Genomic DNA, 19,146 nt, shown 5'->3' on the forward strand with positions numbered 1-19,146 from the left:
ATCATATCATCACAAATCCACATCTTCGCGATTAGCCCAAAAATGGAAGAAATGCCAAGTGAAATGAACCAAATCAATCAATAAGGGCTTGTGTGTTGCATAAATTTATACAACAAATCTCAAGAGTTTAGCCCACCCAATGTTTTTGAAAAGTTTGTGCCACTGCATATGTAGGCATATTTAATTGTTAGGGATACGGCCACCATCACTGTTTTATGTAACACCTCACTCGCCAGTAATTGTACGTGTCGCAAGGATTCATTGCATTTTGAATACTGCCGTGTGTGAAAAACTGAGCCTAACAAAGTTAGTAAAGCAACTGCAAATGGTTTCTTTCTGGTACATTTCACACTAAACAATAGACCAGCGACAGAAAAAGGACACTCAGCAGTAATATGCCTACCTATGACAACCCGCTTGGAATAAGAAAACGACGGCTTGAAATTGTGTTCAACGCTAAACGCTTATGAAGTAACGGTGAGAGAGGAACAACGGCTTCCACCAGTATACACGCACTGGCGACAGAGGAGGAAAAAAAATCATGTGAAAGTGAACAAACGTGCTGGATTCATTCCCTCTCCCAGATCACTTTCACCTTCACAGCGCTTCAGGTCTCGTGGTCCGACGGAGGATTTTTCCACACGAGAATATTGAGGGTTATATCCGACAGTTACATAACGACAGATCACGACCTGCCCTACTTTCGGCTGGCTGACTGTTGTACAGCAGATTTCAGATGAAAACTGCTCAAATCGTGCTGCGAAGTAGTTGTAGATCCCGGGTTTTGATTCCAGGATAAGGCATAGATGTTTCTCTGTGATCATTCGCCCATCCATGTTATCAAATCATCATTCAACATCTTGTATGGGATTCGTCTAAGGAAATAGAAAAGCGACGTCAAATAACTGCTCGTCTGTAACTTTAGTTAGCAGCGGCACTGCAGTTATAAGGCTTACCACACGAATATTGTCACTGTAATATGCAGTGTGGTATTTAAGAAATTTCCAGATGGGGGGGGGGGGGGGGGAGAATTCTACCGACTGTCTATATATATGTACACACACGAAACAGAAACGAAACGTATTACATGATTGGTTCTCCGCACTTAGTTTTGTCACTGAAATTTTTAAAAAAGCTTTGAACAAAACATATTTTTAATAATTGATGAAAAATTGCCGATGTAAATTTGTATCTTGACAGAAAAAAATGGCCAAATCCACTTTATGATCAGAACAGTTAATCAGGACTTTGCCTACAATTTATAAAGTGAGATTTTGTCACCCACCGCCAGAAATCTAGTCTGGGACCTAACTTTTGGAGATCCGAATCAAACTTGGGCATAACGTTTGGGGGGAGGCAGAATCAAAAAGTTTTCTACCACATAAAAATAGCGCCCAAGACTACTTTGCTAAATTACAGTTACATTTGCGAAATCATAAAAATTACTCATTAACTTGCTTCTCAGGACCCAGGAACTTAACACAAGTTCTATTTGCTTGTTAATTCTGAAAATTTGTTAGGTGGGCAATGAAAGATAATGTGTATGTAAATTCACCACTAGATCCATCAAGCCATCCATGGCTACGTAATTTTACAGTTGTTAAATCTTTCATGAAATATCAAAGAAACTCAACACTTCACTACTACCTCCTTCTTGTGTAGATGCACTTGCAAATTTTCAAAATCAACACAGCCTTCACTGCCACCAGCTTTATTAGATCTCGTTCATTTTGAAGGAAGATTCCTGATATAGCAGAGTCTGGAACTCGTAATGCTCACTTTTTCCACTAACATTCTAGCTTCACAAAGAAATCTAACTCATTATTAAAAAAAAAAGCACACTGTTCTTTAAAAAATGACTTCGTAAAGGGCTATCGTGCTTTCGTCAAAAATTCTATGTAGGCTATCTTCGTGTACTACTCGCGATTAAAATAACCACCTGAGCGCTAGTGTCGCCACCAATATGGCCGCTCTATGTAGGATAAATGTTTGTTTACATTCAGTAGTAGTACGTAATAGCAGCGTGTTGTCATTGCTGGGATGAAAGAAACGTTTAAATTACGCGATATTTTTAAATATTGCGAATGCTATGTGAACTCCAGGAACTATAACGAAGGTGAAGCTGTGCTGAGAGCGAAGCATTTAATTATGATAGGCAAAAATAACACTGAAAACGAAGACGAAACTAATGTATACGCACTGGTTCTTCAAAGCAGTGCTATTTCATCTGCACCTCGGTTGTAACTGGGGCTCTCAAATGATTTGAAAATAAAGCAATTCACCTGTATTGCAAAGCTTGGGCAGGAGAAAGATTTAAACATGCCGTTGCAATTCTTTCCACAAAGAGGCAGGCTGGTTTAATAACTACACAGGATAATAATAATAATAATAATAACAACAACAACAATTTCATTACATACATACTACATAGTTTCCGAAGAAAAAATGTTGTATTCGTAAAGAACAATTTAAAACTTACTCTCATGGTAATAAAATCATCTTTCGGAAAATAAAGTGAACATTGAATTGAATTTAAAATTTTGGGTGCGTCAGCACTAAGGCTATTTTGCACCCGTCATATTATACGGGGTCCAGCCCTTATCGTGACACATAACAACTCTAACGTTGCATAACTAAAATCATAAAATATTAAAATCTTCTGACTCGTTAAAAGCTGAGGCTGTAAAGGAGCACACAGCACAAACAAGGACAAAACACACGACAACACAAACAAAATTATACTGGCCATGGGGCCAGTCGCCAGAGCCTCGTTAGTCTGCAGTCCAGGATGTACTACGTGGAAGTGAGGTTGACTATTGGGTGCAGTACGTGGAAGAAGCACCCCTTACATCCCAATAAAGTAACAGACTCGTACATTCTTCGTAATTTCCTTGCCGCATTTCAGTTATGCCAATCTTGCCAATCAGTTCTGTTTTCCCTGGTTTATTTACAAATTTCACATTGTTGATTCCACGGGATGGAAAACACATGTAAGATTTTCACTTGTCCTGACCCACAAAACGATTTAGAGCAAAAACTGAACAGCAGACGTTACTTTTTCGCATGTTCCTCATGCTTTGAACGGCTTCAACACAGCGCAGCGAAGTATCCTACGCGGAGTGGTTCCTAAAAATCTCACCAGATGGCATATCGGATAATTGTAATCGCGAATTGTTCCACTCAAAGAAAGAGAGACGTTCTGAGGTGACAAGTTCAAGTCACGAGGCAACCAAATTGTAACTTTCACATGCATTTTCCTGCCAAATTCCATGGACAAAGAAAAGGGCCACTTGTTTGACAGTTCCAGGAGTAGAGCAGCGCTTGAGGTCACATCTGTGTTCGCCAAATGGAGCTTCCAGTTGTCTGACAGAAAATGTTTGCAATTGAATGGCAAAGTAGGAAAAAATAACTAAATTGCCAATAATTTCTTGTCCCCCCCAAACACCATTCCCCCAGGGATATAATTTATCAAGCAGAGGGGGGGGGGGGAATTCCCCCATCCCCCCTACAAATACCACACTGGTAATATCTTAATACAACTACACCAAGGATGGCGCAGAAGGGAAATCCACAGCAAACTTAACTTGCGCGACAGTACTTTTTGCACTTAAAAAAAAAACACTACCATGTTTAGGACGCGTGATTGGACTTAAAAAAGAAAGAAAAAAACTACCACGCTATAAAAGTTTCCGGGTTGGGTTCCGGGCATGGCCATGGGTGTATCTGCATCATATTCATCCGTCATCGATTCCACATGATCATTCATTCTCATCGCCAATAGGCGACCTCCGTGGCGGAATGGTTAGCACAGCGCGCTATGACGCCCAGGGTCCCGGGTTGAATTCCTGGCCTAGGCATGGATGTTCTGTGTGAGCGTTCCTTCATCAATTCTTCATATCACCACTCATTCTCATCTTCGCAATTAGCCAAAAATTGCAGAAAAGCGAAGTATAATAAACCACATCAATCAATCATCGTCAACTAAAATAAGAAATATATGAATGCTGTTGAATATCAGTCTGTCGACTACCTCAAAGAGAATTAATAATGTTTTCTCAGACGAAACCTCTTACTTCTCTCACAGTGTAGGTTAATGCTCTAGCTTTGTACACTAAGGGACCCGGGTTAGATTCTCGGCGGAGGCAGAGTGGTTTGCATCCCACTTTAAAATGTCGGTCTAGTCGCGATTGTACATGAAGTGAACTTCAAACTAAACTAAAAATTTTGCTAGGAGGCAGCTGCATTTTTATCATGCATACATGCAACCAAAGTTTAAAACTGGATCCGAAGAACTGAAACATGCGCGACTGGAAAGTGTCCTTTGATTACCAGAGAACGTCAGGCAGTACGCCAACGGCAGCCCCCTATGGAAACACACCGCTGGCAAAAAGTTTGGCACACCAGAATTAAAAAAAAGGAAAAATCATGGCAGACTCTGCAAGCACGCATGATTTGAAGGATAAGACGGCTGTGTGGCAACACTGCAGACTGCGAAGAAAGCCTGTGGGCACGAGCTTGCACTTCCTGATTGGCTGTCTGCCGCGGCCCGACGCCTAGCAACAGAGCATGCCGCGCTGCTGAGCATCCGTCTCCTGCGAACGGCATCCTGTTAGCTCATTCCACGAGGCAGGGTCATCTATTTCAAGATCCTGACAGATTTCTCTTCTTCGCGGAAATAGCAAAAAGGACGATGTCCTAAACATAGTAACCGGTTTGCTTTCCTTTCGTTCACAATGCGCAATTCATCTGTATTCCATAATGCAACGAGAATAAAATTGGTAACGGTACTCTTTTCATAGGGATGAGGTCAGTGCTCGAAGTGAGGGGGAAATGGTATCGCCCCAGCTAGCAAAATTTTTGCAAAGCATCCTACCAGCTGGACCCGAGCCTCGACCAAACATCCCCCAGTGAACATTTTCCACTTCTTCAAACGCTGGATAAGGTACGGTTTCGTATAAGATGAGCATTTATTTCGAGCCTAAGTGCCGGAAGACCAGAAATTCTAGTTTGGATAATTCTCACGCTGTTATGCTTGAGCGACATTGTATGAAACCAGAAATGGTGTAAATTTCGACACGGTGTATCAAGCGAGAATCAACAGATTGGCAATCTGAACCGAGTCTTTACTGAGACCAGTGCTGGATAAGATTTTATCACTCTTTGTTTCCATTATTATTATTTTATTCAGTTTCCAGGAGCTGCTACCTAATTCTCTTGGAAGGGGTAAATTTCATTGCTTAAAAAAAAGTGTATTCTCCCGAAACGTTACAACAAAAATTGTGTTTATATGCTTGTAACAACCGTAAACTGCAAGCGATATTGCTAAAAGTGACAGAAAAGCGATGTAAAACCAAGTAAATATTCTTGTAAAGGCAATAGTATTTCAGAAGGTAAGAGTTCTGGAGTTAAGGAAGTCTTTCGTTTTTCTTTTTAATATTAATTGGCGAACCATGATAATGTGCCAGGAAAGGATGAAGAGAGCAAACGTAATGGTATTTCTTGGGACATCACGATGTAGAAAGGTCGTCGAAAGGGAGTAGCTTTCTCAAGGTATCGATCTTCGAGCTCTCCATCATTTTCAATCGGAGCACATATCCTTGCATTGCATTTTCTATCAATCTTTTGTTTGATTTTAGTCACGTTTTCCTATTTTTATCTGCACTCCAACCCACTTCTGCTCTTGCATGTACAACACAATGGTGATGCTACGCAAACAGTGGCGTACCCGAGGGGAGGTCGGTGGGGTGATGGGCCAAATTTACTAAAATTAAACGTAAGAAAATATTGCAAACTATAAAACTTATCTGATAAGGACAAAAAAGTTTCAAAGTTTGTTTTCAAGTCCACTTTATACACAGATACTGTAATCTGGACTCGACCTGGAGTTAAAACTTGTGCCTCCACCGAGTACGGAACCCGGGTGCACTTGATTGCAAGGTGTCTGCTTTAAAAAAAAGGAGAAGAAAGCTTATCTACATCTTAGAAAAATCCCTGGGCACGCCAGTGTATACACACTTACACTATTGTTTACAAATGATCGAGAGGATTACTTACACGCTGGTCTGGATCTGCACCCTCGCGCAAAAGCCACTGCACACAATCTGGATGCCCACCAAATGCAGCTATGTGTAGCGGAGTTTGAAGGAAACGGGAAGTTTTCACGTTGACGAAGTGGTTCACGTGCACCAAACGCTTGAGACACTCCAACTGAAAGAGAGAAATCAAGAATAAGACACGATATTGTTTCTACAACAGTGTAACACACACATATAAATACCAACAACAGAACACTTAGGGATCTGTTTATTCCTTCACAGATTTACATGGTAGATAATTAAACCTGGAAATTGTTTGGTGTTCTTGGGGAACATCGGAATATACACATGAACTCCTGGTAGGCCACACAGTGATTCTGGTTGCAGGCTATTTGCACCCGTCACATTATACGCGGCCTAGATCCTTACGATAGGTAAAATCAACACTCTCTCTGAGGATTATTATCTCCTTAGCGGGTTAAAAGGAGAAAACACAGGATAACACACAACAACCCTACAGAGGATTATACTGGCTGTAGACATCCAGACACCTCAGTCTGCAAACTGCCGAAGTAGAAGGTATAAGTGGAAGAGAGGTCGGTTTGTTACACAAAAATGAGAAAAATGCAATTTTGAAACACTTAACAATAAGAATTCTGATGACACTGAAGTAAACGCATCTATAATGTTATACCAAACACGATATATTTCCTTCAAATATTGACCACAACCATCTGAACTCTACAGAAGCTCATCCAATTTTGAAAGTATTACTTAAAAATGCCATTGACAAGAATAAGAATGTGAAACTAATATATTATGTTGATATATTACCCAAAGATAAAACAGGGAAAGTCTTCCAAGCTCACAACTGTTGCAAAGAAATGGAGACTCCCCAGAAAATCTGACTTCATATTCAGAATTAGCACACATGGTAATATAAGAATAAACCAAAATTGCTCAATGAACAAAATCACTGTGGGCCAGTGTCACATCTGTCTACAAGTGGTGGCCATTTCAGCCACAATGTGCCAGCATAAAGCGGCTCCGGGGATCACACATCTTCTAATCAATGGGGATCATAGGACAACCCTGAGGGATAGTTTGCTTGTTTTAATTGTTATTTAAGTCCTCTTTATACACAGATAGGCTAATCGGGAAAGGACCTACAGTTTAAAGTGAAATATGAACCACTGCAATGTGCCTCTACAGGCTACAGGTATTGAACTTGGGACCCCTTGTTACCACTATGCAAAGTTTGCTTGTTTGTATGAGGTTATTTTACATCGTCACCACCTTTTTAGGTTAGATTAATGAGACGATAATGAAACTAATGAAAGAAACATCCATTCTCTGGCCGGGGCTCGAAACCAAAACCAGGAATGGCAAGAATGAGTCAGGTGTAAAGAGTATTTCGTGTCTAAGATTGGAGGTCTCAAAGTAAGAAAATGCAAAGACAACAGTTTTAAGAAACATGCTTCATCAACGTATTACGTTATAAGATTTGGTGAAAATAATTTTGTCAATTCCAGCACTCCCACTTTTAAAACAAGGAGATGCATTATCTCCATTGCTCTTTAATTTTGCCTTAGAATATGCTGTTAGGAAGGCAAAAGAAACTAACGAAGGACTTAAATTAAACGGTGTGGCACAGTTGTTAGCATATGCAGATGATGTAGACTTATTAGGGGATGATATAAATACAATTAAGAATAATGCTAAAATATTTTTCAAAACTGCTAAAGAGATAGGTTTGGAAGTTAACATAGAGAAAACTAAATATATGCTTACAAGCCGAAACCAAGTGTTAGGTAATAATCAAAATCTAATTATTGATAACAACTCGTTTGAACCAGTTTCATTTGTTAGAGTAATACTAACAAATGAAAATGATATTAAAGAGGAAATAAAAAGCAGGCTTAATTCAGGAAATGCATGTTACTTCTCTCTTCATAAACTTTTGTCTTCTCGTTTAATATCTAAGAAACTAAAAGTTAAAATATACAAAACAGTAATTTTGCCTGTAGTATTATATGGATGCGAAACTTGGTCCCTTACATTGAAAGAGTAACATAAATTGAGAGTATTTGAAAATAAGATCCTTAGGAAAATATTTGGACCTAAAAGGATTGAGAAGACAGGTGAGTGGAGAAGGTTACATAATTTAGAACTACATAATTTGTATTCATGTCCAGATATTATTAGAATGATTAAATCAAGAAGACTTAGGTGGGCAGGCCATGTGGCACGAATGGGGGAGGAAAGAAAAGTTTACAGGATTCTTGTTGGGAAACCTGATGGTAAGAGACCTGTAGGAAGGCCAAGATGAAAATGGACGGATAACGTTGAGATGTACCTAAAGGAAATTGGTAGGGATGGAAAAGAGTATATAGATCTTGCTCAGGATAGGGACAGATGTTGCTGCAGCCATGAACCTTCGGGTTTGAGAAGGCTAGAGAGTTAGTTAGTTTACAACTCCCACCTTCAATGCCCATTTTAATATTGTTTCATTTAATTTAATTGTCCATCACAGGACCGAAGTCCCATTTATGTTGAACATAATATGATGTGAAACTCGTCATTTCATGGCATTAACTTCAAAATGCGAAATCATAGAAGAGCATCAGCATTATTGTTATTATAATTGTAATAAAAACTGAAACCTAAAAGAAAGGGGAGTAAGATAAGAGTGAGTGATTAAAGAAAATAAATAATACTTGTGCCAGGACCGTTACCAGAATGGACATGCTGCTAAACGTGATAAATGGGAGTGAAAGTGCGGAAGTTGGTCTTTACAATTAACAAAAGGTGGGTTTACAATTAACCTGGCACGGCATGTTGTTATACAGGACCATGAACGCCATGCACCTAATACGTAGCATAAAGAAACAAAAGCATGACCTTTCATTACTCTGTAATCAACTGGTCCGGAATTACACTCATGTGAGTGAATGGACAATTACTTCGAGTGCAGGTTAACAATCTCTATTTCCGCATGTGAAAAAAAGCGACATTACTATACATCTAATGCAACAAGGCGTTACAACGCCTTCAACAAATCAGACATTAAAACATCTTTGCATGTTCCTTTTTATATCAAAATTGCGAGATTCAATAGCTTTGGAATAAAATATAGTTCACACATATTTCATGATTCTGGAAGGTAAAGAAATATTAAATAATATGATTGCGGAATCGGATATTTCGTAATCCCGGCAAAAAACTTATTTTGTCTGACATCCATTTCAAAAATAGTCTTCATTCGCCTTGATTCGTATTCGGGGCTCCCCCCCCCCAACACACACACACACTTTCCACACGCACGTAAGCAAACAATTATATTTTAAACAAGAAAAAGTCTTTTCAGTTGCCTATCCACCGGAAAGTATGAAATGAATAATGGCAATCATCCCTCCACCACTAGACATATAAAATTAAACGATTGTCATCGGAAAATAACAATATATAGTAAATTATGAAAACCTCAAAATAATAACAATAATTAACCCTTCCCGGACAAGATGGGAGGGGGTAATTGCAGGGATAGATTTGTTCCTGCACAATATGAAAATATGTTGCGTATGGTTGTTCTCGGTTCTAAAACACACACAAGGACCAAACAAGCTGAGAAATGGCTGGTCTCCGTGGTGGTTGGTCATCGTAACCTTCTACTTTATCGGATGTCTCGGGTTCGAACTTTATGTCAGGTATGGGCGTATTATTGTGTTCGTCACATCATCCGTTTGGCTCATCCTTAACCAAGAAGTAAAAAAAGAGAAAATAACCTAAATAAAAAGAAAAACGTTCCACATTGGTGCTCCTAGCATGTAAACATTGAAACGAAATTCGAAGCCAGTTCCTCCTAGCCCTCTGGTGACTAAGCAGGAAATTGCAGTATAATGATTCTATTCTAAGATATATGAAATCACGTGGAAAGTATGAAACGACACTAAATAAATCTGTCAACTCTACTGGGTATCGAACACGGCACCATTTTACAAGGTGACAACTGTCACTGTCATCAGGAAGACCCCAGGAGAATATTCATTACGTAGCTTAGAATAAACTATGGACGCAAGACTAGATCTTTTTCTCTCCGTGTTTGGAAACAAATCTATTGGATTCAGTGGCGTAGCGTTATGGTACGCCCATACGCCCGGCGTTCCCCGATTTAAAATTTCAAAAATACGTAAATGCTGTAAATATAAAGTAAATCTCGACTAATTTTATATATGTTCGACCTTCATGGCATTATAATAGCTAATTTTGCGATCCGCTTGCAACGCTACACTAACAACACTCGTTCCAACATTTTTTCAATGCCTTTCCTGCCTGGACGCCGGGCAGGTTCGGCGTAAATAACTCTATATTCCTTGCTGTCTTTCTGGAGGGAAAGCTTGGATCTCTACAGCACGCGCGCAAATGCTCTCTCGTACGCCAGCGTATGGAGCAGAGGGCTACGTGATTGGTTCATGTGACCCTTCCTGTCTTCTGAAGCAGACGGCAGCGGTAGAATTCCTACCCGTTTCTTCGCGCTCGTGCCACTCGTGCTATGTGATGCTACAATACGCAATACTGACTGACGTAACTTTACCAAATTCAAATATACCATTTCTTAATGACCATTGCATGGTATAATGTATCGCACGAACAGCGATGTGTATTAAAAACTAAAAGATCAACACAGTTTTTGTCAAATAAGTTGGTGAAGTCCTCGTGGTAGAAGTTCAGCCTGTGCCTGCTCTACCACTTAACCCGCAAAACTATTCTTTTATTATTTTTTTTTCCGTTAGCATCTAACAGCTTAATATTGTGTCAATGGAAATGTTTAGCATTCATTTGAAAACTCTTAACATCGACTGGTCTGTGGACAAAATTATTTTAAAATGTTTATCACCATTCCAAGATGCAATAAACATTGGTCTGAAGTACTAATCCAACGATAGTTGGATCATCCACCCACATCCGTGTCAGTGCGTTTTGCACAGCGCGCCAAGACGACAGAAATCCCTGGTTCGAATGGTTCGAATCCCGGCGTTAGCACGGGTGTTCTTTATGAGTGTCCCTTCATCAACTTCATAAATATCATCACTCATATTCATATTCGCGATTAACCAAAAGTGGTAGAAAAGCAAAATAAAATAAACCAAATCAATCAGTAGTTGGATCACCCACAACAATGACGTCTACTGTTATTCAGAGGCGCTTGTGATTCAGGTAGGTTTTCTAATGACTTGCGTCATACGGAAAAGTATAAAACACCAGAGTTCAAAACATTTGTGGCATTTTCTAGCTAAAACATGCCTGAATAATGTTTTATTGAAAACAAAGCTGACTTCAGGCAAATAAACAATACCTGTGGCGAGTAATACCATAAGTAAATTATTAAGCACAAAAGGGCGGACACCTCCTTCGGACTTGGCGTTGCCACCCGAAATGCCCATGCTACGCCACTGATGGATTATATTGAAACAATACATTGTTATGTCAACATGTTCTGTTCGCTTCTAGGTCGCATATTTCTAGTGGTAAATTTGAGATGTTGAGGAAGGGTAATGAAAGAACAATAGAGTACATGTACCGCATTCTTGTATTTTAAATTTCTTCAATGATTACTGTAACTATATATTTGTATACCAATTTTGCATGATTAGTTATAGCACCAACTGCTGATTAATAGGGAGGGCGGATGAGGTGATAGCTCGGCCCTCCCTTTGATGTTAAATGAGCCATCACCTGTTGAGACATCTAAAACTAATTACAAATAGTCAATTAGAAGAGTAAATGATGCCGCCCTTTATGCATATAAAAATCCTCTCACATGCCTAAAATTAAGCAATCGCTTCCCAGCCTAAAGGTCAAACAATACATTACCAATTGACATAAGAGTAACAACTGGCGTCTCCCTTGAAGTCTAGAACTTAGCGTTCACCCTCGGGTACAACGTCCAAAAGTAACACTAAACAAATATGCAATGGTCCCGACGAATGGCAGCTAAAATAAAGGTCATCCCTCATCTGCCCAAAGGGAGGTCGTTAATCCGCCAATGTATGGCACTAAGAATGAAACAAGTGCGAAAATAGAGAGCAAACACACAATACTTGGCTTCGCAGCGAAAGAACTTTGCAATTGTAGCTACTTTCCACACTAAACTGATACTTTTTACGTGTTTAGGCAGATTTCACACCGAAATGACAATCAACATACCAACATTTCACATTGTAGTAATTCAAGTGACACGCGAAATGCGTCGCCTCAGTGTGAAAGCTTCTTTGGAAATTTTAAAAAAACGAAGTACATATGCATGTTCCATTCATTACCTCTCTCTGTCTCTATTTTGGTAATTTATGTTATACATGCTAGGTTAATAGGGACTATAAGAATAACAAGAACTGTATGATGGAACAAATGTAATGACACATCGACGGATTAGCCAGGGTTTCAAACTGGGATCTCTGGCTTTGTACAGTGTTACCACAGATAACCATATTATTTGTGGTGTTACACTACTGTCCTTTATCCACTATCACCGCTGCAACGAACAAACAATTAGATACATAATGCTATGTGGACAGAAGTAAAACTTTAAACTCTCATATAATGTATTTCTCTAAATTTGATTTTCTCGAAATTTCCTGAATGACACCAATATCTGGATAAGATAACAGCCAGATACGTGGGAAATGTCTACACATGGATCCCCTGGTACTTGAAAGATGGCCTTGTGACACTAAACATTCGAAAGACAAAAGTTCATTGATAAATTCTGTACCCAAAGCTCACATACTATAGAGGAGCTGATATTTTCATAAGCCTTATCTTATTTAACTTACTTAAAACGGGAAAAAGTTCAAAATCAGAGAACCCAGTTGTATTCTGTATACACATATTCCCCACAAACCAATGTGTCTCGTTATGCTTTGCAAATCTCGATATGCATGCATCTAAAATGATAGTGGCGAATTGCGAAATTTTTTTAAAAAAATCAATTTTCGTTGTCTCTACTTCGTACTTTTGCGGTACTCTATCGCACCTCCACGACATGAGAAAAAATAATAATTTACAACCGTGCCGGGGTTCTTCATGTGTATTTAAGTTCACCCAAAACAATGCAGATTCGAATTATCTACGTCCTATAAACTGATATTTCATTCTCCAAACATGAATATGTCTTAACTTTTTATTACAACTAAAGAGCTACTTCATTCCTTCGTGAAAGGCTATATTATGAATTGTATCGAGGCGCCTCGTGACGTCTCAAATTGTAAATGCCTGTTTTGTTCTCGGCCTCGTCTAGATTTGTAAACACTACTTGTCCCCGCCTCAAAGTGGCAAACTGTGAACCTATGTAGCGATATTGTAAGGATTCTGAATAAAATTCAGATTTTTCGAGGGACCATAGCGTTGTAACGAGCCGTCAGAAAAAAAAAATACTAAGAAAAGCTCTTATACAAAAGCGACATAAAATAGACTTGTGAGAATGCGTGACTTATTTTATAATTTGAGGTCTTGAGTTTTCAGTAAAGTAGATAACAGCTAAATAAAGCTACAATTCTCATTTGTCAGTTTCTATCAATGATACGGGAGCCTGAAAATGCATAATTTACAAAAGTAAAGTTTTAAAAACCTGAGCAAAAAAAAAAAAAAAAGAAATCACCAAGTTTGACATTTACTTTTAGGGACTTGATATACTGTCGATAATCTTGGCGACGTTCTATCTATGGCAACTTGACTAAGAGAAAAGCCAAAACATTGTGAATGGCTCGTGCCTGATTAGGTTACCACCAGCAAAAATAAAGCCGAACTCTGAATACTCACACGAAGATGAAGATGAGTGATGATACAATGAAACTGATGAAGGGACATATACAGAGCATTCCCTGACATTCGCTACGAGACTCTGCGGCAAGCTGCCCGGCATCAATGCTTGTCTTTCCCGGTGAACGTTCAGCGACAGTCGCTAGAGTCGGCTATTAAAATTGCAGTTTTCATATTGTGTACTAACCTTGACTACAGAAGGTGTTGAAAATGATGTCTCTGCTGCAACACATACCTGGCATCTCCGAAGGAAATTGGCATTTACACGTGCAAGTTCGTCTACTGTAATTCTCCCGTTTTTCGTACAATACTCTCTTTTAACTCACGGATGGTGTGCGGATTGTATACTTTATTTCCCCATTTTTCTTTCTACTTTTATTCAGAAGTGAGCCTGTTACTCTAAACTTCTTTACGAGGTTTAATATAGTGGTCCTATGTGGAACGGGAACACCAGGAAATTTCGTTGTAAAACGTCGTTGCACTTCTCCACAATTCCTCTTTCCGAAGTAACACCCGACAAGATAAATCCTTTGTTGTAATGTAAACTTTTGTGGTGTCATATTAAGCCTCAATCTTCAACACACGGACACGACACAACACACCTTCCCAGGGAGAATTATACTGGCGTCAGTCTGCAACGTCAACAGAAAGGGGAAAGAGAGCGAAAAAAACAGACTAGCGAGCGACTGCCGCGGACCCGTTCACCAGGAAAGAGAAGTGCTGATGCCGGCCCCTTGCCGCAGAGTCTCGTAGCGAATGCTCTGTACAAAGAGCACCCATGCCCAGGACCTCTGGCGTCGTAGCGTGCTGTGATTAGGGTGACCAGACACATACATTCAAAAAAGATGACAGAGCATGGTGAAAAAAGGGGACAAGGTCATACAAAGAGGACACTAAATAAACTGAAGTGCCAATAGAGTATATAACTGCGCATTGTCAGAAGAAAATTGAAATAAGTTCACATTCATTTCCTATTTTAATGTCCTTCTTTTAATTTTAGGGCGCCTCTAATATAATGCAGCACATTTGCTATGATCGATGCTATATTCTTTACAAAAGAGGAGGACATTTACCGATTTCTAAAAAATCCACCCGGACACCGGACAGACACCTAGAAAGGAGGACCGGCCACCGGCGCTGCACTCCTCTCCTATGGTAGTGCTTCTAGGACAGGGGTTTATTCAAAATTTTCCATCTGGGAAAGTGCAAGTTCGTGTTTAGATGGGCGTAAGGGTACATTTAGAGGCAAAATGACCATAAATTTGACCGTTGTGAAAAATTTTAGGCACGTGTTGAGGAAATTTAGGGGGTGTTTGGATGTATCACTGTTCTAGGATATTTTCCATATGGAAGTGCCTTAGTTTCAGATCCGAGGGAGATAGATTGTGGCGAATGTTCAAAAGTAAATAGAAAAAACTGAGCGATGAATTCTGGCAACGTAGAAAACATTTCGGCGGTGAAGCAGACGACACGAGTGTATTGGCATGGAGTAGCGGGAAGCCGTTAGTTATTTTTTGCCCTTTAGTGCTAGAGACTTGAATTTTCCGTTGTTTTTTTTTTAAATTTTATTATTATTTTTAACACTTTATTTACGGAACAATAAGTTTTCTTGTAGATGTTTAGCACTATGTTCCAGGTTGAATCCCGATCTGGCTACGAAATATGCAAATACTGTTTTCATCTACATTTACTTCAAAGAGGAGAAATAGCCCAGATAACTACCTGTGTGGAAGGCCCACTCTTCCTAACCTTACATACTCTTGACAGATAAGAAGGAAAGGAAAGTAATCGTTTGATATCACACATCTTATCCTAATATATTGTAGACAGTGGATGGATATCTTCGAAAGAATGCTGCCACGGCTTCCAATCGTCAATATCTTGCTTGGTGAGGGATTCCGGGGACTTGGTCGGAAAGTCGAGGTGAGGTAGTAAAAAAATTAAATAAAAGCAGCATTGAACTCGGAAAAACCAAAGTGGTAAATGCAAACTCCCTTCAAAATGATCCCCAATTACCATTTTTGTCTTTGAACAACTTTTAAAACGAAGATTAAAATGGTAATTAGAGTATCCTGTCCTCCCACAACGCGCTCCCAGGGGTGCCCACGGGTGGGTTTGCGGACGCAAGTTACGTCCACCCAACTTTTGGGGGAAATTTTTGCTTTTGATTTTTTGTGATGGAATAAAAATGTCAGCATTGGATAGAAGTTGATCTTCGTTAACATGTAATAATCACTTCGTATACTGCTAAGGGACGGGTAGTGAGTATTATTTGGGGAGGGGGGTAGTGTCCAGTTCCTATTAAGTATTAAATTGTCAGACGAATTCTTGTGGGGAGATAAGCACTATTTTTTGTGGGGGGAAGCACCATAAAACTCTTGACTCACGTCAAGATTAAGTCTCAGATTATCACGGGAATTCTACTGAGGGGGATTGAGCAATAAATTGGAGGGGAAAACTCTTGACGCGGAATATCTAGATATTGGATATCAAGTCTTAGATTGGCTCAGAATTTCTATTGTAAGGGGGGATCGAACTTTAAAGGGGGAGGGGCAATATTTAGCGCTTTGGTATAAAATTTGTATGATGATCACATTTATACTGTCACTTTTCTATAACATTTGAAAGTCGTGTGGTATCAATTGGATTATACTCTCAATTATTCGCTAAGCTGAGTGGCGTTGGATGTCATAACCATCTGCCTTCGTTCCTTCACTCCTAAAAAACAAACATCGGATACATGAAAAAGTAGTGAAGTAAAATATAGCACAGACTACTAAACAAGAAGCACACGGGTAACAATTTTGGTTATTTTAAGTCGCTTTTCAGTCACTTTAAGATAATGAGGATCAGTGATGGTTAGAAACATCATCAGCTACAGGGGAATGCAAAGGAGCGAAACAAGCCCAGAAGCAAAGTGGGTGCTGAAGGAGAAAAAAAGACAAAATTTGGAAGGAGTAAAGGTCACGTCGCCTTGTGACAATATTGACTATTATTATTGCCAGTTTCGAAATAAATACCCTACAAATATTTTGAACATGCTGAAACATGCCTGGATTAGATTAATGTATTGACATATGCAGAGTAACAAAAGTGCTCACATTGAGCATTTGTGAGTTAACTTCGCAATACCCATTGGCACTTAAACTTGGACAGTTACATTACATATGTGTGAAATTGTATCTTATTTTGACAATTTATGAATAAAATAAGAGTTTAAATTGTTCAATCATTTTGAAACAGTCTGTTGAAGTTTTTAAAAAATACTTTGGAAAATATTTTCTTTCTACATTTGCAGGTATTTTTTTTTACAAAGTAATATTTTCTCAGGGGTGATCTTTTGCGGTGCACAAATTTACATAGCCGCACTGCTAGAACTAGTAGCTTACTTGGGAACAGTTGATATTTTTTTTTTTGCTAGTGCATAATAAATTTTAATTATTTTTTATTATGTACTGTTATATTATTTTCAACTACTCAGTACAATTTTAGGTACATTCGGAAATTTGATACCCATTGATATCTATAGGGGGAGGGGGCAACATTAGATATGCAAAAAAAGAACCTCTTGAACAGTGGCACCGTCAAGAGGGGGTTGGGCACTCAAAAAAAAAAGCACATCAAAGGCAGGAAAAAATGGCAAAATGATGACTGATTACTAAAACAGTATATGTAGCCCTCCCCTTCCGAAAATCCTGGGCACGCCCCTGCTCTTGAGTAAATTGCACATTCTTGTTCTAATTGGACAGGTCCAGATGGAATGTCAATATTTTACTTGCTGTAAAAACCCTCGCCATCCCATTCAAAATGAAATAAGCATCAACTTTCTCCAACATGTTTACATTCAAATCAATTAAATTAAAGTCATGCAATACCAGTGCATATATGTACTGGATGTCCACTAAAGGCTAGCCTTATCTGACATGTATTTTTTCTGTTTAGGAAATATGCTTGGATAAAGGTTGTTCCGCAACACTCCACCCTTACCGGGCCGCTTCTGGCAGGAAAAACCCAAAGAAACGACTAAATAGGCTCGTTAGTCCTGGGTTCCCATCCCGTTCCTCACCAGAGCGCTCGGAACCAAAGAATCAATCACAGGCAAGAACTTACTGAATGAATGTTGCAGGGTGATTGATGAAAACTCGCAGAAATGGGCTTTATATATTTATTTACAATTCAACAAAACAAGGCTCGGATTCTTCCAATAATTCTCTAATTTACATTATTTACATTCCTATAGCTTGAGCCCCACGGCAGAACTGCCAAGTGGAAGTTAGCATCGGCGGAACCGCCTCGGGATGCTCTTTCTCATGGAGTCCACTGGAGACCGAAGATCACTCTCCCTTCTGCTCCGGTTCATAAACACTCTCTGTCCTGTCCTCTGTCAGAGGCCATATTTATACTTCCTCCCTCGTCGCTAACAAAAGAAAGAAGAAGGAAAGAAAGAAAGAAAAACAAAGAAAGAAGGAAGGAAAGGAAAAAGAATGGGGGAGGGCTGAAAGTTCAATTCCTATTGGCTCTTTTAAACTACACAGAACCATGGAAGAAACCCAAGTATACAGAATCATACACAAAAAAAGAAACGAAAAACCAATACTGTTTGTAACAAGGTTGTACTAATTAAGTATAAATAAGTAAGGTAGCTTCCACCAAATGTTTACAGCTGTGTACACCTATGTGTAGTATCTCCCCATTTTGTAAATACAGAAGCTCCTCTCGAGTTGTGAATGCCTCCAACATCAACAATTTCCACATGAAAAATATACGAGTAAAGACTGAAATTTGCTTATTTAAATCCGTCGCGCAACAGCCCATGAAGGGCCTAGGCATACCTACCGACTGCCAGTCTCCCTCCCACGCTTTCCTTCGTCACCTCTAAGCGTGGAGATCTTCAACCAGTATTAGAATAGTCGGGGGGTCAGCCCGACGTATCCCCAGCCGTTATAGTAGGTCCCCGTGACCGGACGTATACGTAGGCCGAATAAATTCCGACCAGAGCCGGATTCGAACCTACGCCGTCCCGCAGCGAACGATCTCAAGACGAGTGAACGCCTTAACCCGCTCGGCTACGGAGGAGGACAAAATTTGCTTATTTACCAAGCATAATTTTCCTACGTACAAATTTTCAGTGAAAAATGCAAGCTCGACCAGGACTCGACCCCGGGTCTCTGGCATACCACGCAGGTAAAAAGCGAAAGCAAAGAATCAGGTGAGGCCAGGCCAGCTCGGTAGCTCAGTGGTTAGAGCAATGGCATGGTATGCCAGAGACCCGGGCTCGAGTATTGGTCAGGCC

The 19,146-nt window shown here is 39.6% G+C and overlaps 1 protein-coding gene across 5 annotated transcripts in view; it reads right to left on the reverse strand.

The window, feature by feature from the left end:
- Positions 1-19,146, reverse strand: part of LOC145985364 (uncharacterized) — an 88,796-nt gene that overhangs the window by 60,732 nt on the left and 8,918 nt on the right. For all 5 annotated transcript variants that reach the window (XM_083119303.1, XM_083119306.1, XM_083119305.1 and 2 more), the window contains exon 2: positions 6,055-6,207. In XM_083119303.1, the coding sequence (XP_082975429.1) occupies positions 6,055-6,207 (153 nt within the window). The remainder of the gene's footprint in view (positions 1-6,054; positions 6,208-19,146) is intronic.

The sequence above is a fragment of the Lepisma saccharinum genome, chromosome 3, assembly GCF_977018435.1.
Source record: "Lepisma saccharinum chromosome 3, izLepSacc3.1, whole genome shotgun sequence".
Classification (NCBI taxonomy): Eukaryota; Metazoa; Arthropoda; class Insecta; order Zygentoma; family Lepismatidae; genus Lepisma; species Lepisma saccharinum.